This window comes from Xenopus laevis, chromosome 5S, assembly GCF_017654675.1.
Source record: "Xenopus laevis strain J_2021 chromosome 5S, Xenopus_laevis_v10.1, whole genome shotgun sequence".
Classification (NCBI taxonomy): domain Eukaryota; kingdom Metazoa; phylum Chordata; class Amphibia; order Anura; family Pipidae; genus Xenopus; species Xenopus laevis.
Genome location: NC_054380.1, coordinates 10437650 through 10456458, shown reverse-complemented (window position 1 = coordinate 10456458; position 18809 = coordinate 10437650). Strand labels below are relative to the sequence as shown.

Below are 18809 nucleotides of genomic sequence, written 5' to 3'. Positions count from 1 at the left end.
TTGCATATGCAAATTAGGGACAGGAAGGTAAAAAATGCAAACAATTCTTCTTTTGTGACGAAAAGTCACACGATTTCCCTACCTGCCCCTAATTTACATATGCAAATTAGGATTCGGATTCGGTTCGGCCAGGCACAAGGATTTTCCCGAATCCTGCTGGAAAAGGCATAATCCTGAATTCGGTGCATCCCTAGAATTTACACAGGTAAAAGACATTGATCTTTAAATCTGCCCCTTAATTTCACTTTAATCCCTGTATTTATAATTGTATATGCTGGTCTCTTTCCCCATAAAGAGTGAGATGTAACAATAACCAGTTTGACAGCAGAGAAATGAGACCCGGCTGTGGCAAAGACAACATCAGAACATCAATTAAGACAAAACACCAAATCATTATTTCCAGTTTGAGAAAAGGGAAAGGGCAGGATGATCAAGCGCCGCTCGCCCTGGAAGGTCAAGAGAGACACAACATAAACTGACAGTTTCTAGAAGGAAGACTAATGTTTTCATAATAAGGAATGGCAGTCTTCTCCCTCGTTTCACAAAAAGTCAAGAGAAAGCTCTATCGGGTGTATTAAACACAGAGCAGGGCATGTAACAGATAAGCTCCAGCACAGCAAGGCCATTAGCAGAGTGCAAAATGTCATGTCAGATGCAAATCACCATCTTTTTCCCCAACAATGCAGCATTTTTATTAAAATTCAAGTATTATTTTTGTGTCCAACACAACCCCTACACATTCTAATTTGTTTGTGCCGTTAATAACTGCATTAGGTTTTCATTTACTTGCTGCAAGTCAGTAGCAGCTGTTAAGGAAATGTGTTAAGGGAACCAGGGAATTACTGACAGATCCAGCGTGATTAGGGAAAAAAAACAAGAAATATATATATATATATATATATAGTGTTGCATTCAGATAACGATACACAAACTATACAAAATATAGCTACAAAGACCCAAGCAAAACCGTGAGATTACTTAATTGTGCCACACATTCAACAAACACAATGGGGCAGATTCACTAAAGGGCGAAGTGGCCGCCGCTAGCGACAATTTGCCGGAAGTCTCATTGGCAGGGACATCGCCAATTCACTAAGGCGCAAATTCACTAAAGGACGAATAGCCTAACGTTAGCGTTTATTCGGTAGTGTAGTGCATTTTCGTTAATTCGCCAATTCACTAACGGACGCTGTCGTAAATTTGCTAGTGTTCCTTCGCACCCTTACGCCGGGTGAATTTGCGCAACGGACGTAGCTACGCAAATTCACTAAAGTGCGCATTTTTCTGAACACTACCTTTTACGCCAGACTTCCTTCGCCACCTCAGGCCAGGCGAAGCGCAATAGAGTAGATAGGGATTGCTTCCAAAACACTGGCGTTTTTTCTTTTTTTATGGGTGATAGGCTGAAAAAGATCGAAGATTTTTTTGGGGCTGCCCTCCTTCCCCCTGCATTTCCTAACTCATGGCAACTTAACTATACAGTGGGCACATGTGTAGGGCAAAATAAAAATTTTATTTGCTGTTTTGAAGGTTTCCCAGGCTTGTGTAGTGCTGCTACATATACTTCCATTGTAACTTCAATTTGGCGCCATATGCAAATTAAGCATCGCTAGCGTAACTTCGCTTTGCTTGGCGAATTAACGCCAGCGCAACTTCGCAACCTTACGCTTCCCCTGAGTGCAACTTCGGATTTTAGTGAATTTGCGTATCGATGGCGAAAATACGCCTGGCGAAGTGCGGCGAAGCGGACGCTGGCGCAACTACGAATCTTAGTGAATTTGCCCCTAACAATTTGCTAGGGAATGAGACCGTCTCTATCGTTCATTCGCACCCTATCGCCAGACGACTTTTCCCCGTGGTCGTACAGTCGTTAGTCCGCAAATTCAGTAAAGTGAGAATTTTACAGAACGTTACCTCTTTCGCCACAGTTGACTTCGCCACCTCAGACCAGGAGAACTGATAAACCGAAGCAACATCTTCCTCAAACTTATGTCAGTGACATCATATCCTGTATTCTGGAAATCCATTAAAGTGATGAACCTCGAATTTTGGAGTAGGGGGGTAACACAGAGTTGCTGTTGTAACTATATAGGTCCAGGGTGAGGCTGTTGGTCGTGTCCGTGTGTGCACTTGTGTATAATTCATCAAAGCGGAATGAAGGGATTTATTGGTTTGCAATAGGAGCATGTATTGGTGCAAGTTCCTTGGCAAATAGCATCAATCACTTCATTTTGCACCCAAAGTAACATCTTGCTCCTGCAAATGAGGCTTGGTGATTGGATTCTGTACAGTAAAGCAGCGATCAGAACTGGTACAATGTACAGTAAAGCAGCGAGTATCTACAGTATATGAGTGATCTGAAAATGTACAATAAAGGAGCAACTCTTTCTGGATAAGGAATCTTTCCGTAATTTGGATCACCATAACTTAAGTGTACTAAATAATGATTTCAACAAAACCAATAAGATTACCAATAGGATTGTGTGGACTCCAATAAGGAGTTATTATATCTTAGGTGGGATAAAGTAAATCATTTTTTAAAAAATTAATTATGTGATTAAAATAGAAACTACGGGGGATGGTCTTCTTGTAATTTGGAGTGAGTTTCCGAACTGTGACTTGTGCTCTGATAAACTTCAATCACTCTTTACTGCTGTACTGCAAGTTGAAGTGATATCACCCCCTCCCTTCCCCCCCCCAGCAGCCAAACAAAAGAACAATGGGAAGGTAACCAGATAACAGCTCCCTAACACAAGATAACAGCTGCCTGGTAGATCTAAGAACAACACTCAATAGTAAAAACCCATGTCCCACTGAGACACATTCAGTTACATTGAGAAGGAAAAACAGCAGCCTGCCAGAAAGCATTTCTCTCCTAAAGTGCTGGCACAAGTCACATGACCAGGGGCAGCTGGGAAATTGACAAAATGTCTAGCCCCATGTCAGATTTCAAAATTAAATATAAAATAACCTGTTTGCTCTTTTGAGAAATGGATTTCAGTGTAGAATTCTGCTGGAGTAGCACTATTAACTGATGTGTTTTGACAGGATCCCTTAAGCAGAGAATCTCTGACTTTCTGTTTTGTGGACAAAGGTAAATTTTGCTTTTAATCACTTGAAACTTCAGTTTCTGTCGCTCTTTGGAGCAAATAAATGGTGAATTCACTGGCCCCCGCCGTACATTACCTGCCTACAGACGTGCCTGGTGATTTTATACCTATATTTAGAAGGTGATTTAAGATTTCAAGTGGTTTATGGGCATCGTAAAGTGTAAATAATATGAGTAGAAAGTAACGCACTCCCTATAAAATGGGATTATTACTTTCTGACAATCAATTAATGAGTAGTAAAACTGATTTGTGGACAAGTGGGGCGCGCAGGAGAAAGTCGTACGTTGCAATCTGCTTCAGTATCAGTATAGGTAGCCAGATGCAGTTGCACAGGGACACACAGGGCAAAACTAAAACTAAAGTCGTTTATACATTTCAACCAGACGAGGGGGGTGTGTTTGTGTCAAGTCAAGGAACTGTTAGGGTCAGGTCACAGATTCGGGGAGATTAGTCACCCGGCGACAAATCTCCTCTTCTTCGGGCGACTAATCTCCCCAATCTGCAATGTAAATCGCCGGCAGGATGGCACTCGGAGCGATTCGTTTTCCGAAGTCGCCCGAAGTGGCCTCATGAGGAAACTTGGGGCGACTTCGGAAAACGAATCTGAGTGCCATCCTGCCGCCGATTTACATTTTAGCCGGCAGGGAGGCAGTTTGGGGAGATTAGTCCCCCCGAAGCAGAGGAGATTTGTTGCTGGGCGAACTGCCGCCCCTGCAGAAATGTGAATCGCTGGCGGGATGGCACTCGTAGCGATTCGTTTTCCAAAGTTGCCCGAAGTTGCCTCACGTGGAAACTTTGGAAAACGAAATGCTCCGATTGCCATCCCGCCGGCAATTTACATTTAAGCCGGCGGGAAGGCAGGGGAGATTAGTCGCCCCGAAGGAAAGGAGATTTGTCGCCGGGCGACTAATCTCCCCGAATCTGCCTGTGTTCCCTGACCAAAAACTGTCTGGATTTTACCATTCCATTATACGGTATAAAATATTGACATTATGAAACTACCCCGAAGGTAACCAAATACAAAGTTCTCTCCAATCATTCTCTTAACTTTCTCATAATTTTCCTTCTTCTGTAACATTTTCTTGTAAGTTTCCTTCTTCTCTCTGTTTGGTACTTGTTTTTACTTTCCTCAGTGCCCTTTTTATTCTTCCCAACAGCGTTCTCCCTTCTCATACGAACCTCCTCATTATTGTAATTATTTCTAGCTCTGTCATAATCCACAGCACATTACAGAGTTTATATATCATTCACATCATTGCCTGGCCCAATGGAGTTTAGAACCTAAGGTTCCTATTGCTTTCACACCAACTATGATTAAATATATCAGGAATTAACCTACATGTATGGAGCTTGGGAGGGAACCGGAGTATCCAGAGGAAACCCATGCAAGCACACAGCCATGCCCTGGCTAGAATCAAACCTACGAATCCAGCGCACCACCCACAGTGTACCACCACACCATCATTCTGCCCTCATCTTCCTTTATTTGTCTCACTAGTCTCATCTTTATCTGAAATACTTAAACCTTTCAAGTAACTCATTGAGGTGTATACCCTACATATCCAGAATCCTGAGTTCCTTATTGGGTTTCCATTGGGTCATGGTCAACACACTATGTTGTGATTGGGCAGGAGTATATAATGCTGCTTGGACACTCACCTGAATGTGATTGGGCATGAGGCTGAAGTACTAGGGTAAGGGAAGAGAGCCATAGTTTAGTTTAAAGGAGAACTATCACAAAAATGAAAATGTAATATAAGCTTCATCATAATGAGCTCAGAAACTTTCTAAATACAAACAATTAAATATTCTGCATTCAAATTTATCTTCACTATTCCTCTCTCAGCATCTGTTTCTCTTCATTCTGTCTTCATGCACCAGTTGGGTGTCAGATGAATGATCCAATATATCTTATAGGGGGGCTCATTTTGCCTAGAAGATGTATTGTGGTGCCTGTCAGGCTTACCAGTATAATCCAGTCGTAGAAGGAGCTGGAGCCGTAGATAGTGAACCCACAAGCGCCTCACACAACCGCTACCCACCTGGAGTGGAACAGGGAGCAGAGTTGTGGAGAGTAGCCAATGAGACGATCAACGAAGTACAAAAGGATTAGGCAAGGTCGTGGTCAGGAGGTCCGAGGTCAGAAGGCAGGCAGCGAGATTCGTAAGCGATGAGACAGGCCGAAGAGTCGAGACAGGCAGCAGAAATCGTAGTCCGGGTACAGGCAAGGGTCGATAACAAGAATTCAAAGAGTATAAGACGCTAGGGTTTCAGTTAAACAACCTAATAACCAGGAAATGCATCTCAGTCTGAATCAGGTTTAAATATTGTTACTTTGGCGCCAAACTGGCGTCTTTGCGCTGGCGCTGCGGAACTGACGCCAGCACGTCCGTCTTAGGCGTTTTCGCCCGTGTCCTTGCGCCAGCGACCGCCGCCGGCGCCTTCGCGCCCGCGCCCGTCGCCGGCGTCCTGCGTCACGCACCGGCGCAAAGTCTAATGTAGGATAATTATTATTTCTCGGCTACCTGTACCTTTAAGTTTGGCACGGAGCAGCGACATTACTGCATCAAAGGGCTGACGTATAGGAAGCGAAGCAGATGCACAGATACAGTGACTGTTCTTATAACAATTCCTCTATGTGACCTCTACAGATAAAAGTTATGAAATTTCATTCAAGTTTAGAATGGAGTCAGGCAATAATCTTTCTTTCATGTTCTTTTACTTCACAGCGGCACACTGTAATTCTCTCTGACATAATCTCCAGCGTATTTTTGAAAGTTGGAGATTCTGAGCCTTGTGCTTTTTGCCAGTAATGACCATAGAGAGTAGAGAGCATAAGGTCAGTCTGGTGCACAAAACCCAGAAAGTAGCCCTGACTTTTATCTACTATCCATACAGTATATCACATAACTGCCCAGCAGCCCTATTTATTCCATGAAGTATTACTTTGTACATCTACTGTCTGTGTCTATTTATCTAGGTTTTTTCATTTCTCTTAGGGAATAGAATAAACCAGTGGTCCCCAACCAGTAGCTCGTGAGCAACATGTTTCTCACCAACCCCTTGGATGTTGCTCTCAGTGGTCTCAAAGCAGGTGCTTATTTTTTAATTTCTTGCTTTGAGGCGAGCAGGCCCGGAGGCGAGTTGAGGTTTCATGTTTACTGCCAAATAGAGCCTCCTGTAGCTTGCCAATCCACATAAGGGCTACCAAATAGCCAATCCAGGCCATTTTGCCGCCCGAGACGGCCTTCATTCTGCAGTTGCGCTCTCTGCAATAGAAGAGCCGAATTTCTGGCTTTCCAATTTTGCCACCTCAACTCCCCTCAATGGCAAAGCGCCCCTGGGGACCCCTGGAATAAACCATGTGTTTTTGTCTCTTTTTATTTACATTTAGTGCTGCCAGATCTAAAGTTTTAGCTCTTCTTCAAAGGAATTTGGGATATTTATACTTACATTTAGCAGTGCAGCCAGGATAGCCCAAGATAGCACATTGAAATAACCCAGCATAAAGAGAATTATAATAGACCTTTATAAAACACATTTGGACAGCCCAGGCCATGGATAAGTAGGATGGCCATTCGGATAACAATTTCAGCTACCTAAGGCTATAGGTGACTAAAATAGCCAAATACAGCCCTGTGCACTAATTAGGATAGCCAGGGATTGTGCTTTTGGCCATAGATTGGTGGGATAGACTGAAATAACGCTTAGGATAACTCTGTCTGTATTTCAGTCATCTCCCCCTAACTGAAATCAAATAGATGAAACTGAAAACATGTGTTTACTGTTGTAATACAATCAGAAATGCTTTGATTCTTTTAAACCAACATATTATATATATATATATATATATATATATATATATATATATATATATATATATACTACGTATATTGGGGGGCCGATTCACTAACTTCAAGTGAAGGATTCGAAGTAAAAAAACTTTGAATTTCGAAGTGTTTTTTGGGCTACTTCGACCATCGAATGGGCTACTACGACCTTCGACTACGACTTCGAATCGAACTATTCAAACTAAAAACCGTTCGACCATTCGATAGTCGAAGTACTGTCTCTTTAAGAAAAAACTTCGACCTCCTAGTTCACCATCTAAAAGCTACCGAACTCAATGTTAGCCTATGGGGAAGGTCCCCATAGGCTTTACTAAGTTTTTTTGATCGAAGGATATTCCTTCGATCGTTAGATTAAAATCCTTTGAATCGTTCGATTCAAAGGATTTTATCGTTCGATCGAAGGAATAATCCATCGATCGCACTATTTGCGCTAAAATCCCAGTCGTATATCGAGGGTTAATTAACCCTTTGTGAATCGGCCCCTAAATCTCATTTATATTTATAAGGGCAATTTGTCATTACTATCAAAATTCAAAATGTGCAAAACAGGGTGCAAAGTATAAAAATGGGAACAATCTACTGTGTTTATGAACTTCACACCTGCCTTTCCATGTTCCATGAATTTACACAGGTATATGCGCTCCGTTGTGACCACCCATGAATACAGCACTGCGTTTGACAGCAAAATATTCATGAGGACAGGGGGAGCAAATAGGTTTCCCTCCCCCAGATTTAGATTTTCAAGAATTGATTTACTTAACGTTTGCTAAATATTTACAAAATTTGTCTCAATAAAGTACAAAGTATATTTTAATTATCCTGTATTTGTATTAAAACTCTTTGACATATTTTGTTACAGGTTATAACTTTGCTAAAGTTTCTACAAGCAATCCTTTAAATATCTACACCTGGAACATATCCTGGACTATGAAAGAAGCTTTCCCATCGGCTGGCCCGAGAGCAAGGCATGGTAAGTTTGTATGGATGTATTCTACTTGCCTTTTGCAAAGCAAAGATATTCAACAATTATAGTGAGCTACATCCAATACTGGCAAGCCATGTAATTCTTTTGAGCATTAACAGTAGTGCCTAAGTTTATGAAGTTTGTGACTACTGACTTGTAAGTTTTAATTGTAGTCAAGAAGAGGGTTGGGCCACCTCAAGTCTTATATTAATGGTGGTTTGATCAAGACCTGGACCAGTAGTAACTTAATCCAAGTTAAGGACAAGATAATACAGTGGGAAATTGGCTTTCAGACAAAGATATTCTATAAGTCCCTACAATATTATGGTATATAATGGCAAAGGTAGAAGTAGGACTGATGATGAATTCTGTTTTTACTTCACCTTTTTCTCACCTGGCCTCAGAAGCAAGACAGGGTTCTTTGCTGGAAAATAAGGCATGACTGAATGCAACAGTAAACAGGGCTAAGAAGACCAAGGTATTACAGTACATAAGAGCAAGTACAATAAAACTAAAGACCAATTATAACCTAGGAAAGACCAACTACAATAAGTACACAGGGCCAAGACAAGAGCCAGTGTATACAAGATGAACACAAGACTAAAGCTGGCCATACATACAGAGATCCACTTGTTTGGCCCACATTGAGGTGGGTGATATTGGGCTAATCCGATCATGGGTCCAAGGGTGCAGTGATCGCATCACAACATGCAGAATACAGGCTGTCAGGTCGAAGATGGCATCAACGAAGAGATGTGGTCCTTGATCTGGTGGGATTTTTAAACCTGCCCAATCGACATCTGGCCAACTTTTGGCAGATATCGGGGAAATCCATCATAGGGCCCATACACTGCCCAATAAACTGCCAATTAATCTGCTGGTAGCTTACTTCGGCCTTATATGGGGACTTTAAACAGGAAGTAAAGTCTAAAATAGAATAAGGCTAGAAATGCTGTATTTTGTATACTAAACATGAACTTACTGCACCACAAGCCTAATCAAACAAATGATTTATGCTTTCAAAGTTGGCCACAGGGAGTCACCATCTTGTAACTTTATTAAACATGTTTGTAAGACCAAGACTGTGCACATGCTCAGTGTGGTCTGGGCTGCTTAGGGATCGTCATACATTATCAAAACAGCACAAGTCAAATAATATCTGCCAGAAGCCGATACAGCAAGACTGATTAATAATCAGAATATACAGACTGCACTGGGTCCTGTGTTGTCATGTAATCTAATGTGGATTTTATATTTCTCCAACTCTGCAGAAGCAGTGGCTGCAGCAAAATAATCCTCCAAATAGAATCCCAGTTTATCTGTTTAAATCTGGCTCCATGATCTTTGTCCCTGCAGCTGGAGTTGGAAACAGTAAAGGGGATGTAAAGGCAAAAATAAAATCTCTACACAGTCACCGACTGCTCTACAGGGAAACAAACAAAGCTGCTTGAGTTCTGTATGGCTGGGAAGTAAGGTGGGGGCTCCCCCTGCTGTTCATAAGTATGATTGTTTCCCTGCAGAGCAGTTAGGGACCGTCTGACAATTCCTATCCACAGCAGTAAATGAAGGGAGAATTTCACTGCATACAGTCAGGTTTCTTATAAAAACTGTACACATTTTTTGATTAAAGTATATTGGACATATGTGTCTTAAAAGGCCTTTACATGCCTTTTAAGTGTAGCAGTACACAAAAACAAGATTAAAGCAAGTGCAATGATACACATGGCCTAGACTAAACTATGACAATTAAAATTTGTTATTGATACTGATCCTGACTTCAAAAGAAGTCGGAAGTACTCTAACACTAGAAGAAGATGAGTATTAATGTCCTTTTAGACATGATTATTGGATCAACAAGTGATGCCACAAGTGAACACGTGAATCCACTTTTAACTGTAAATTGTTATATTATCTTTGTTTGTTACTGGTGTCTCTGTGAGGAGTTTATGGAATTGCTTGAGTCAGAAAGCTAATGAGGTGTTAGCAGTGATTGACAGGGAGGCATCTATGGTAATTCAGCTTCTGCATAAACAGGAACAGACACAGAAAACATAATGCTGCCTCCTGAGCACAACCTATAAATGACCCGCATCACTTTCATGTATTTTATTGCAGTTTTCTGTATGTTTATAATTGTATCTTAAAGGCGTTATTCACTAAGCACTCGCTGCTGTGTATCATTGTACACCGTGGTTCATCTGCTGCTGTATAAGTGATTTTGCATCTGGGTGGTGTCACAATAAGGGATGCACCGAATCCACTATTTTGGATTCTGCCGAATCCCCGAATCCATCTTGGAAGATTCGGCCGAATCCCGAACCAAATCCGAATCCTTATTTGCTTATGCAAATTAGGGGTGGGGAAGGAAAAAGGAAAAAAATTGGTTTACTTCCTTGTTTTGTTACAAAAAGTTGCGTGAAATCCCGCCCTCCCCACAATTTGCATATGCAAATTCGGATTCGGTTCGGCCAGGCACAAGGATTCGGCCGAGTCTGAAGCCTGCTGAAAAAGGCCGAATCTTGGCCGAATCCTGAACCGAATCCTGGATCCGGTGCATCCCTAGTCACAATGAAATAGTGGCAGAATTATGGTCTGATTTTACCAGAGCGACTTGTGTTCAAGGTTTGAAAATGTAACCATCAAAACCACAACATGAAATATGAAAATGATGCACTCTTCAGCTTCTGTACAGATCAGCTTTCCACTTTTTTCCAGTGTATTCTCTCTCCCACCATACTTTTTTGTATTTCTGCATGGTTTAGTATTATTCAGACCAGTAATATTTATGTGGGATCTGTTATCTGGAATTATTTGGTTATCTAAAAAGCTCCGGCTTACAGAATGGCCATCTCCCATAGACTCCATCATAATCAAATAATCCAAATTTTTAAAAATGATTTCATTTTTCTCTGTAATTATAAAACAGTAGTTTGTACTTGATCCCAACTAAGATATAATTAATCCTTATTGGGAGCAAACGGACTGGGCTGGTGGGACGGAAAAACTCCGGTGGTCCCCGGCTCTTTTAAGCCCCGCCAGCCCAGACCCACTCCCTTCCTCTCCCTCCTTCCCTGAAGCCAGACACGCTGCTCTGGAAAGAGATAAGCGTGAACGCACGCCCACTCTGGGGTGGGAGGGGATTAGCGCAGAGGCAACTTTGCGGCTGGAAAGAGATAAGCGCCAGCGCACGGGCTCCAGGGGTGAAAGGGGCAGAGTGCAGAGGCAACTTTGTGGCTGGAAAGAGATAAGTGTGAGACGCACTCTGGAGGTGGGAGGAGCATAGTGCAGAGGCAATTTGGGGCTGGGGGCCAGCAGATGGTGTGGGGGGCCCTTGAGGCAGCAGGCCCCCCAGTCCAACGCTGTGTTTACATGTTTTTCTTGTAGACTTAAGGTATGAAGATCCAAATTTCGGAAAGATCCATTATCTGGAAAACCCCAGGTCCCGAGCATTCTGGATAACTGGTCCCATACCTGTACAACTAAAAATATGTCCTTGCTTGGAGACCATTACATCCCTTGGGAACTTAATTTCATTTTTAAGCAGGATAATATTGAAAGATTGATTCAAAAAGTTCCCAACCTTTTTTTCACACAGCATTTTTACCTTTTAATGGATTTCTAATGGAAAGTTGCATTTTAAACTACAAACGTCCAGTAAAATTAGATCACTGCTTGACACACAGGACAAGTTTATTGGTGACACCCATTAGTGCCTTTGAAGGTCCACGTGACAGTCATGACCATGTGACCTTCTCTCATCCTAAATAATCATAAGTGGGGATTTTGGGGGGATTTTAGGGTATCTTCAAAGAGAGTGACCGTAGAGTACAGCCAATTGGTACTGGCATTCTTTTTCCTTTTACACACAGTGGTGTTGGCCTGCAGGGTTGAGAGATTAGAGATAAGCTGGTCAAAAACATGAAGATCCAGTTGTTTGAGGTGGGCGATATCAGACTGATCTGATCATTGGGTCCTATCGTCCAATGATTGCATCACAGCTACGGAAATACAGGCGGTCAGAGCGAGGACCGCATCTGCGAACCAATGTGGTCATCACTCCAATGGGATTTATACCTGTTTGATTGATATCTGCCCAATTTTCATCCAAATATCGGTCAGGGACGCCTGATGGAGGGCTCCATGCATGGGCCAATAAGCTGCTGACCCTTATATGGCTATATATGGCCACCTTTAGTCCTTACATTAATCTCATTAACCTTCCCCAGCTACTAATAGGTCGACATATTAGAACATGTTTGCCATTAGCTGGAGGAAGGGGTGAGTGTATCGTGATTGGGATACAGACCATTATGTCTCCGGTGAAAGCACGGTGCCTCCTGCATTATCATCTTTTGGTGGGATCAGAAATGCTCAGTCTCAGACTTTGTGGTTTGACAAAATACCTGGGTCTAAACTACAGTAAATCTTGAATCAGAGTTTTACTTGGAGCCACTTGAAGGGCAGATTCATCAATAAGCTCACTGCAAAAAACTCTTAACTTCCACCCATTGATAAATACACTTCCAAAATCCCACAGGAATGAATAGAAAGTGGGTGAGTTTTCCTGGGACAAACTCTGATCTCACATTTTAGTAGATCTGCATTTAGTAAAGTGGCATTTACCATATATACTCGAGTATAAGCAGAGTTTTTCAGCATCCAAAATGTGCTGAAAAAGTCTACCTCGGCTTATACTCAAGTCAGCGGGCAGTAGCTGAGATTGCAGTCACTTTTAATCATTCCTATACCAACAGTTCACTTGGGGAGAGACTGCAATATCACACAGTGACCTCTGTTGGTTATATGAAAGAATAACAGTGCGCCCTCTGTTGGTTATATGAAAGATTAACAGTGACTGCAATATCACACAACGCCCTCTGTTGGTTATATGAAAGAATAACAGCGACTGCAATATCACACAGCGCCATCTGTTGGTTATATGAAAGAATAACAGTGACTGCAATATGAAAGAATAACAGTGCGCCCTCTGTTGGTTATATGAAAGATTAACAGTGACTGCAATATCACACAACGCCCTCTGTTGGTTATATGAAAGAATAACAGCGACTGCAATATCACACAGCGCCATCTGTTGGTTATATGAAAGAATAACAGTGACTGCAATATCACACAGCGCCCTCTGTTGGTTATATGAAAGAATAACAGTGATGGCAATATCACACAGCCCCCTCTGTTGGTTATATGAAGGATTAACAGTGATGGCAATATCACACAGCCCCCTCTGTTGGTTATATGAAGGATTAACAGTGATGGCAATATCACACAGCGCCCTCTGTTGGTTATATGAAAGAATAACAGTGACTGCAATATCACACAGCGCCCTCTGTTGGTTATATGAAAGAATAACAGTGACTGCAATATCACACAGCGCCCTCTGTTGGTTATACGAAAGATTAACAGTGATGGCAATATCACACAGCACCCTCTGCACATGGTAGTGGGACAGTGGGACAATGCACACAGTAATCCATTTGGCAATTCTCTGTCACCATCAACTTTGCAAAGAAGTCCGAGGGGCGCTTTAGCGGAATGTGCGCTGCTGGGAGACAGGGCTGTAGTTGTGTCTAGGCTTATACTCGAGTCAATAAGTTTCCCCAATTTTCGTAGGTAAAATAAGGTACCTCAGCTTATACTCGGGTCGGCTTATACTCGAGAATATACGGTACTTGTTAGATGGAAGAGGGAATTGGAGATGGGTGGGGGTGGATTAGAGGCAGATCGTGGATGGGTCGACAAGGGGGCAGATTTACTAAAGGGTGAAGGGGCAAACGCTGGCGACAATTCGTCAGGGTTTCCGACTGCAGGGACATCGCCAACCGGCTCAGGAGTCAATTCGCTAGTGAAAGAGATAGACGTTAGCGGTGATTCACACTCTATCGCCAGGCAACAATTCGCTCTGGCAAATGGACGTTACTCCACAATTCACTAAGATGCAGATTTTACTGAACGTTACCTCTTTGGCCAGACTTGCCTTCTCCAGCTCAGACCAGGAGAAGCGCAATGGAGTGTATAGATCTTCCTCATTCTTCTGTTACTTACTGTACATCATATTCTGAGTGGAAAAAGCATCAAAGTTCATAAAACGCTCGTTCATAAAAAAATCCCTTTTTTCAGAGTGATAGGCTGCAAAAGCCCTTAAAATTTTTTTGGGGGTAACCGGTTTCATACATCATCCATACATTTTCTAACACATGGAACATTAACTATACAGTGGGCTCATGTACTGTATAGGGCTTAACTTGTGTAATTAACAGTGGAAATGTAATGTATTTGCTGCAACATATAACATATTTATATATATATATATATAACATAAAGATGTCCGTTCAACTTGAAATTTCCTGCCGTATGTCGATTAACCTGAGCGCTAGGCAGAAATGAACGCTAGCGCATCTTCGCTTAAAGTTGCTCGCATTGCTGAAGTCACGGTATCGAAAAGTCACCAGCGTTCGGTGCCCACGACAAAACCTTATTTTAGTGAATTAGCGCTGTCTGAGCGAATTTTCACCTGGCAAATTGTAGCGATAGGTGCGAATTGGTTGCTGGCGACTTTTCGCCGGTTAGTGAATCTGCCCCTAGGTCGGTGAAATACTGGCCGGGTTCCAATCCTATTTTGGGGCGTAAAAACACCTGGAAGATCATTTTTTTCCAAACATATTATTGTAACAACACAAGACGCACAAGTCCACTTAGCCATTTATATTCCTCCCCCTCCCCAGCATTCCCAGGGTCTGCTTCCCATATTGAAATGCCTTTGCGTTACTCCCCCTGTTGACCCAAAACTTACATTTGAGAAAGTACTAACAATGAAAAAACTGAAACGCCGAGTTTCTAACTGCTTGGTGATATTATCCGGTGACTGCTGGATACCCACCTCCAAACCTGTCAACCCTCACCCCTACTTATTGCCATAGAAGCAAATATTATTTGTAGCAGAAACCCTGTGGTTATTCGCTTAGCGTGATTCCTGCAAGAGACGGATTTTGTGAAGCTTTGCTTCTGCCGACAGAGACCTATTTTATGTAAACGAGAGAGAAATAAGTCACACGGTGATTGCTTAATTATGTAGAATATTAATATACAGTTCAAAATCAGAAACACTAAAAAATTTAAATTACACTATAGTATATTAGTGTACAATTTCCTCAGTCTAAAAACCTATAGCAACCACTCCCAAGTTTTTATTTCAAACTGCAGATAAAAGCTACCTGCTCAATGGTTGCTCCTGGCGAAAACTTTTCACCTTTAATTGCTAGGGATGCATCGAATCCACTGTTTTGGATTCAGCCGAACCCCTGAATCCTTCGCAAAAGATTCGGCCGAATACCAAACAGAATCTGAATCCTGATTTGCATATGCAAATTAGGATTTGGTCCGGTTGGCCGAATCCTGCTAAAAAAGGCTGGATCCTGGTCGAATCCCGAACCAAATCCTGGATTCGGTGCATCTCTAGTCCCCTCTATGGAAACGTTCCTGGAGAACTACTGGTGGAGTCTTTAGGAGAATTCAACTTCAGGCCATTAAGTGTTAAAATAAAATCAGGTCGCTGAGCTGTAATCATCTGCCAATATGGGTCCGATGGGCATAAAGATCCGATGCGCTCAGCATTCTAATGCTCTGCTTCCCCTGCTGCTTCCCAATATTCCTGCTTATTCCTCTGCAAATGCAGGAACTCCGGCAAAAGATAGGAAGCGCCTGTGCACATACAGTTTGATATGAGGATAATATTCCTGTCTCCTGCTTGGGGGCAGATTTATCAAGGGCCGAATTTTGAACTTGAAAAACTTCGAAATTCGATATTCAAAAAGACCAACCAAAATTAAATCAAAGTTTTTTTTGTTGGCCGAATAGGTCCGTTTTTGTTAGAATAGGTCCGTTTTCGATCCAATCCGAATCGTACGATTCAATGTTTTTCCCCCCCAAATTTTTTTTTTGGATTTTTAAAAGTCCACCAATTGACTCTGAATAGGTTCTAGGAGGTCACCCATAGGCTAAAACAGCTATTCGGCAGGTTTTAGATGGCGAATGGTAGAAGTCAAATTTTTAAAGAGACATTACATGATAAAGTTCAAATTTGGATTTTAAAATTATATTCAAATTTAAATCGAATTTGGATTATTCACTAGTCTAAGTACACAAAAATTAGCTCGAAGCTCGAATTTTTCATTACAAATTTAACTTCGACCTTTGCCCCTAGGTATTCTAGCGTCAAATTGAAAAAGTCATGGTATTCAGATTTTTTTCACTGTTTTACCGAGTTTTTCCCCCGAACAAGAAATTTTTGGGAAAATCTATTGATAAATAATAGGGAAAAAAATCAATGCGGATTTGATCGGGGTCGTTTTCAGAAACTTCTCCTGATAGGAGCAAGTTGTCAGGTAAGTAGATACAATCACTTGGGGGTGCCTAACTTTTGGCACCCCCAAGTAAATAGGCCTTTCCTTCTCCTTTAAAAGGAAAGTAGGGTTTTGCAAATATTTCTGTATTTATCTGTAAAATCTGATTCACTAGAGATTGGGGGCACAAGCTATGGGACTGTAGCCTTTACCAATCCAGCAGACTATTGCATTTTGGGATTTACTTCTTCTACTGATATTAACCCTGTGCCTGCTTGATAAATCACAATGCTGCCTTTTTTTATTACATAGCATTTCCAAATCATAATCCAAATTATTATTATAATGAATTCAACATTAAGGGGGTTATTTATCAAAGTCCGAATTTATCTCAATAGTTTCTGAAAAAAACTCAGACCAAATCCACACGGGTTTTTTTGGCTTATTTATTAATACACTTTCCTGAAAATTTTGTTTGCGGGAAAAATTTGAAAAAATCTTGAAAAATCTGATTTTTCACCCGATTTTTGCAGAAAACTCCAAAAACTTCAGGGTATTGCCAAAAACCCAGAGCACATCAAAAAATCATTGGGAATTCTCCCATTGACTTATATGCAACCTCGACAGGTCTGAGGTGCCGGATTTTCAGTTTCTGACTTTTCCATCCTCGGGATTTAATAAATTCCGAAAGATTTTAAAAGTTTGATTTTATTAAAAAAAATCACAAATTTTTTTCAATTCCAGATTTTGACTGTAACTTCGAGTCTCCATGTGATCTGGAGTACCTGCCAACTCTCGGTGCCAAATCCTGGAGAATCACCACTTCAGAGGAACTACTACAGCGTTACAGTCTCAGTGGCCCCCCTGGTGATTATTCGGAGAATTCGACAACAGGTAGATACGGGACATGGGGGGGATAGTTAACTGAAATACACACAAGGTCACTAAACTATTCACAACTGCTGCATGGGGACCTTTCAAATGAGAATGGAAAACAGCAGTAGTGTGTGATTCATTGGCTGCAACTTTTAAGGCTGAGCCGCCTATTCTAAGATATAATTAATAGTAATGGGCAAATGTATTCAGCAGGTGCAAATTCACTGCGAATTTCCTCAGTTCGACCGCCGGCGAATAAATTTGCGAATTTACAAAGAAAATTCACCGGCGAATACGGTTTTTTGTTTTTTTTTGCGCTGGCGACAATTTTGACGCCAATGCCAATTCCGACACCGGTGACAATTAAACAGACACCCATTAAATTCAATGTGCGCCAATTTGTCGCCGGTGGCAGAATTCTCACCGACGCCAATTTTGTGTCGCCCGCTAAATTGACGCTAGCATCAAAATTAGGGTTTCGCGAATTTTCCGGCAAAGCGAAACGGGACAAATTCGCCCATCACCGATAATTAATCGTTATTGGAAGCAAAACCAGTATATTGGTTTTATTTAATGCTTAAATGATTTTCTAGTAGAATTATGTTATGAAGATCCAAATTACGGAAACATCCATTATCTGGAAAACCCCAGGTCCCGAGCATTCTGGATAACAGGTCCCATACCTGTACATCAATTGATCCTGAGAAAGCAAATAATGACACCAGTATTGTTTCATACCTTCCAACACAGGTAGTTAACCTTTACGTTAACTTTTTGTATGTTATAGAGTTCTTAACTACTTTGCAATTGGCCTTTATTTATTTTTTTATCCTTTATGGTTTTTGCATTATTTTCCTTCCTCTTCGTTCTCTTTCCAACTTTCAAATGGGGGTCTGTGACCCTGGCAGCCAATAACTGCTGCTCTTTGAGGCCACATTTGTATTGCTTTTATTACTTTTCATTTCTTATATTTCTATTGAGCTCTTCCCCTATTCATCTTTCAGTCTCTTATACAAACCCCTGCCTGGCTCTTAAGGTGGCCATACACTGAGAGATCCGCTCATTTAGCGATGTCGCTAAACGAGTGGATCTCTCCCCGATATGCCCACCTTGAGGATCCTAATGAATAGTAACGGGCGGTCGGATTGCGGGACCACATCAACGAACAGATGCGGCCGCAATCCGACAGGATTTTTTTGTCCCATCCAATCGAGATCTGGCCGACTTCGGGGGGCCCCATACACGGGCCAATAAGCTGCCGTCTCGGTCTGTCGGCAGCTTTTATCGGCCTGTGTATGGCCACCTTTAGGGTAAATGTGACCCTAGCAACCAGATCAGCTACCGAAAGTCCAAACCTGTTCAATTACACCTCTCTATGACTGTCTGCAATTTAGTTGCCTGCCTTAATCTGATTCTGGATTATTGGGTGGGAATATGGTGCTTAAAGTCATTTGTTTGAAGTGTAAATTTGTGAAATGTGCAATCACTGGTGTGAAAAAGTCATTTCCAGAAATGTCCCTCACATTCACATATGTGCAAAGGAAAAACTGCCCAGGAATGTATTTGGACTTTTTTACAGTCAATTGTAGTGATGGGCGAATTTTTCCCTTTTCGCTTTGCCGAAAAATTCACAAATTTCCTGCGAAATTCG

General features: G+C 41.7%; 1 protein-coding gene across 1 annotated transcript in view; it reads left to right on the top strand.

The window, feature by feature from the left end:
* Nucleotides 1-17370, top strand: part of LOC121394155 (ALK tyrosine kinase receptor-like) — a 120253-nt gene extending 102883 nt beyond the window's left edge. The window contains exons 2-3 of the mRNA XM_041564220.1: nt 7821-7931; nt 17027-17370. Of these exons, the coding sequence (XP_041420154.1) occupies nt 7821-7931; nt 17027-17202 (287 nt within the window). The 3' untranslated portion in view covers nt 17203-17370. The remainder of the gene's footprint in view (nt 1-7820; nt 7932-17026) is intronic.
* Nucleotides 17371-18809: the final 1439 nt, after the last annotated feature.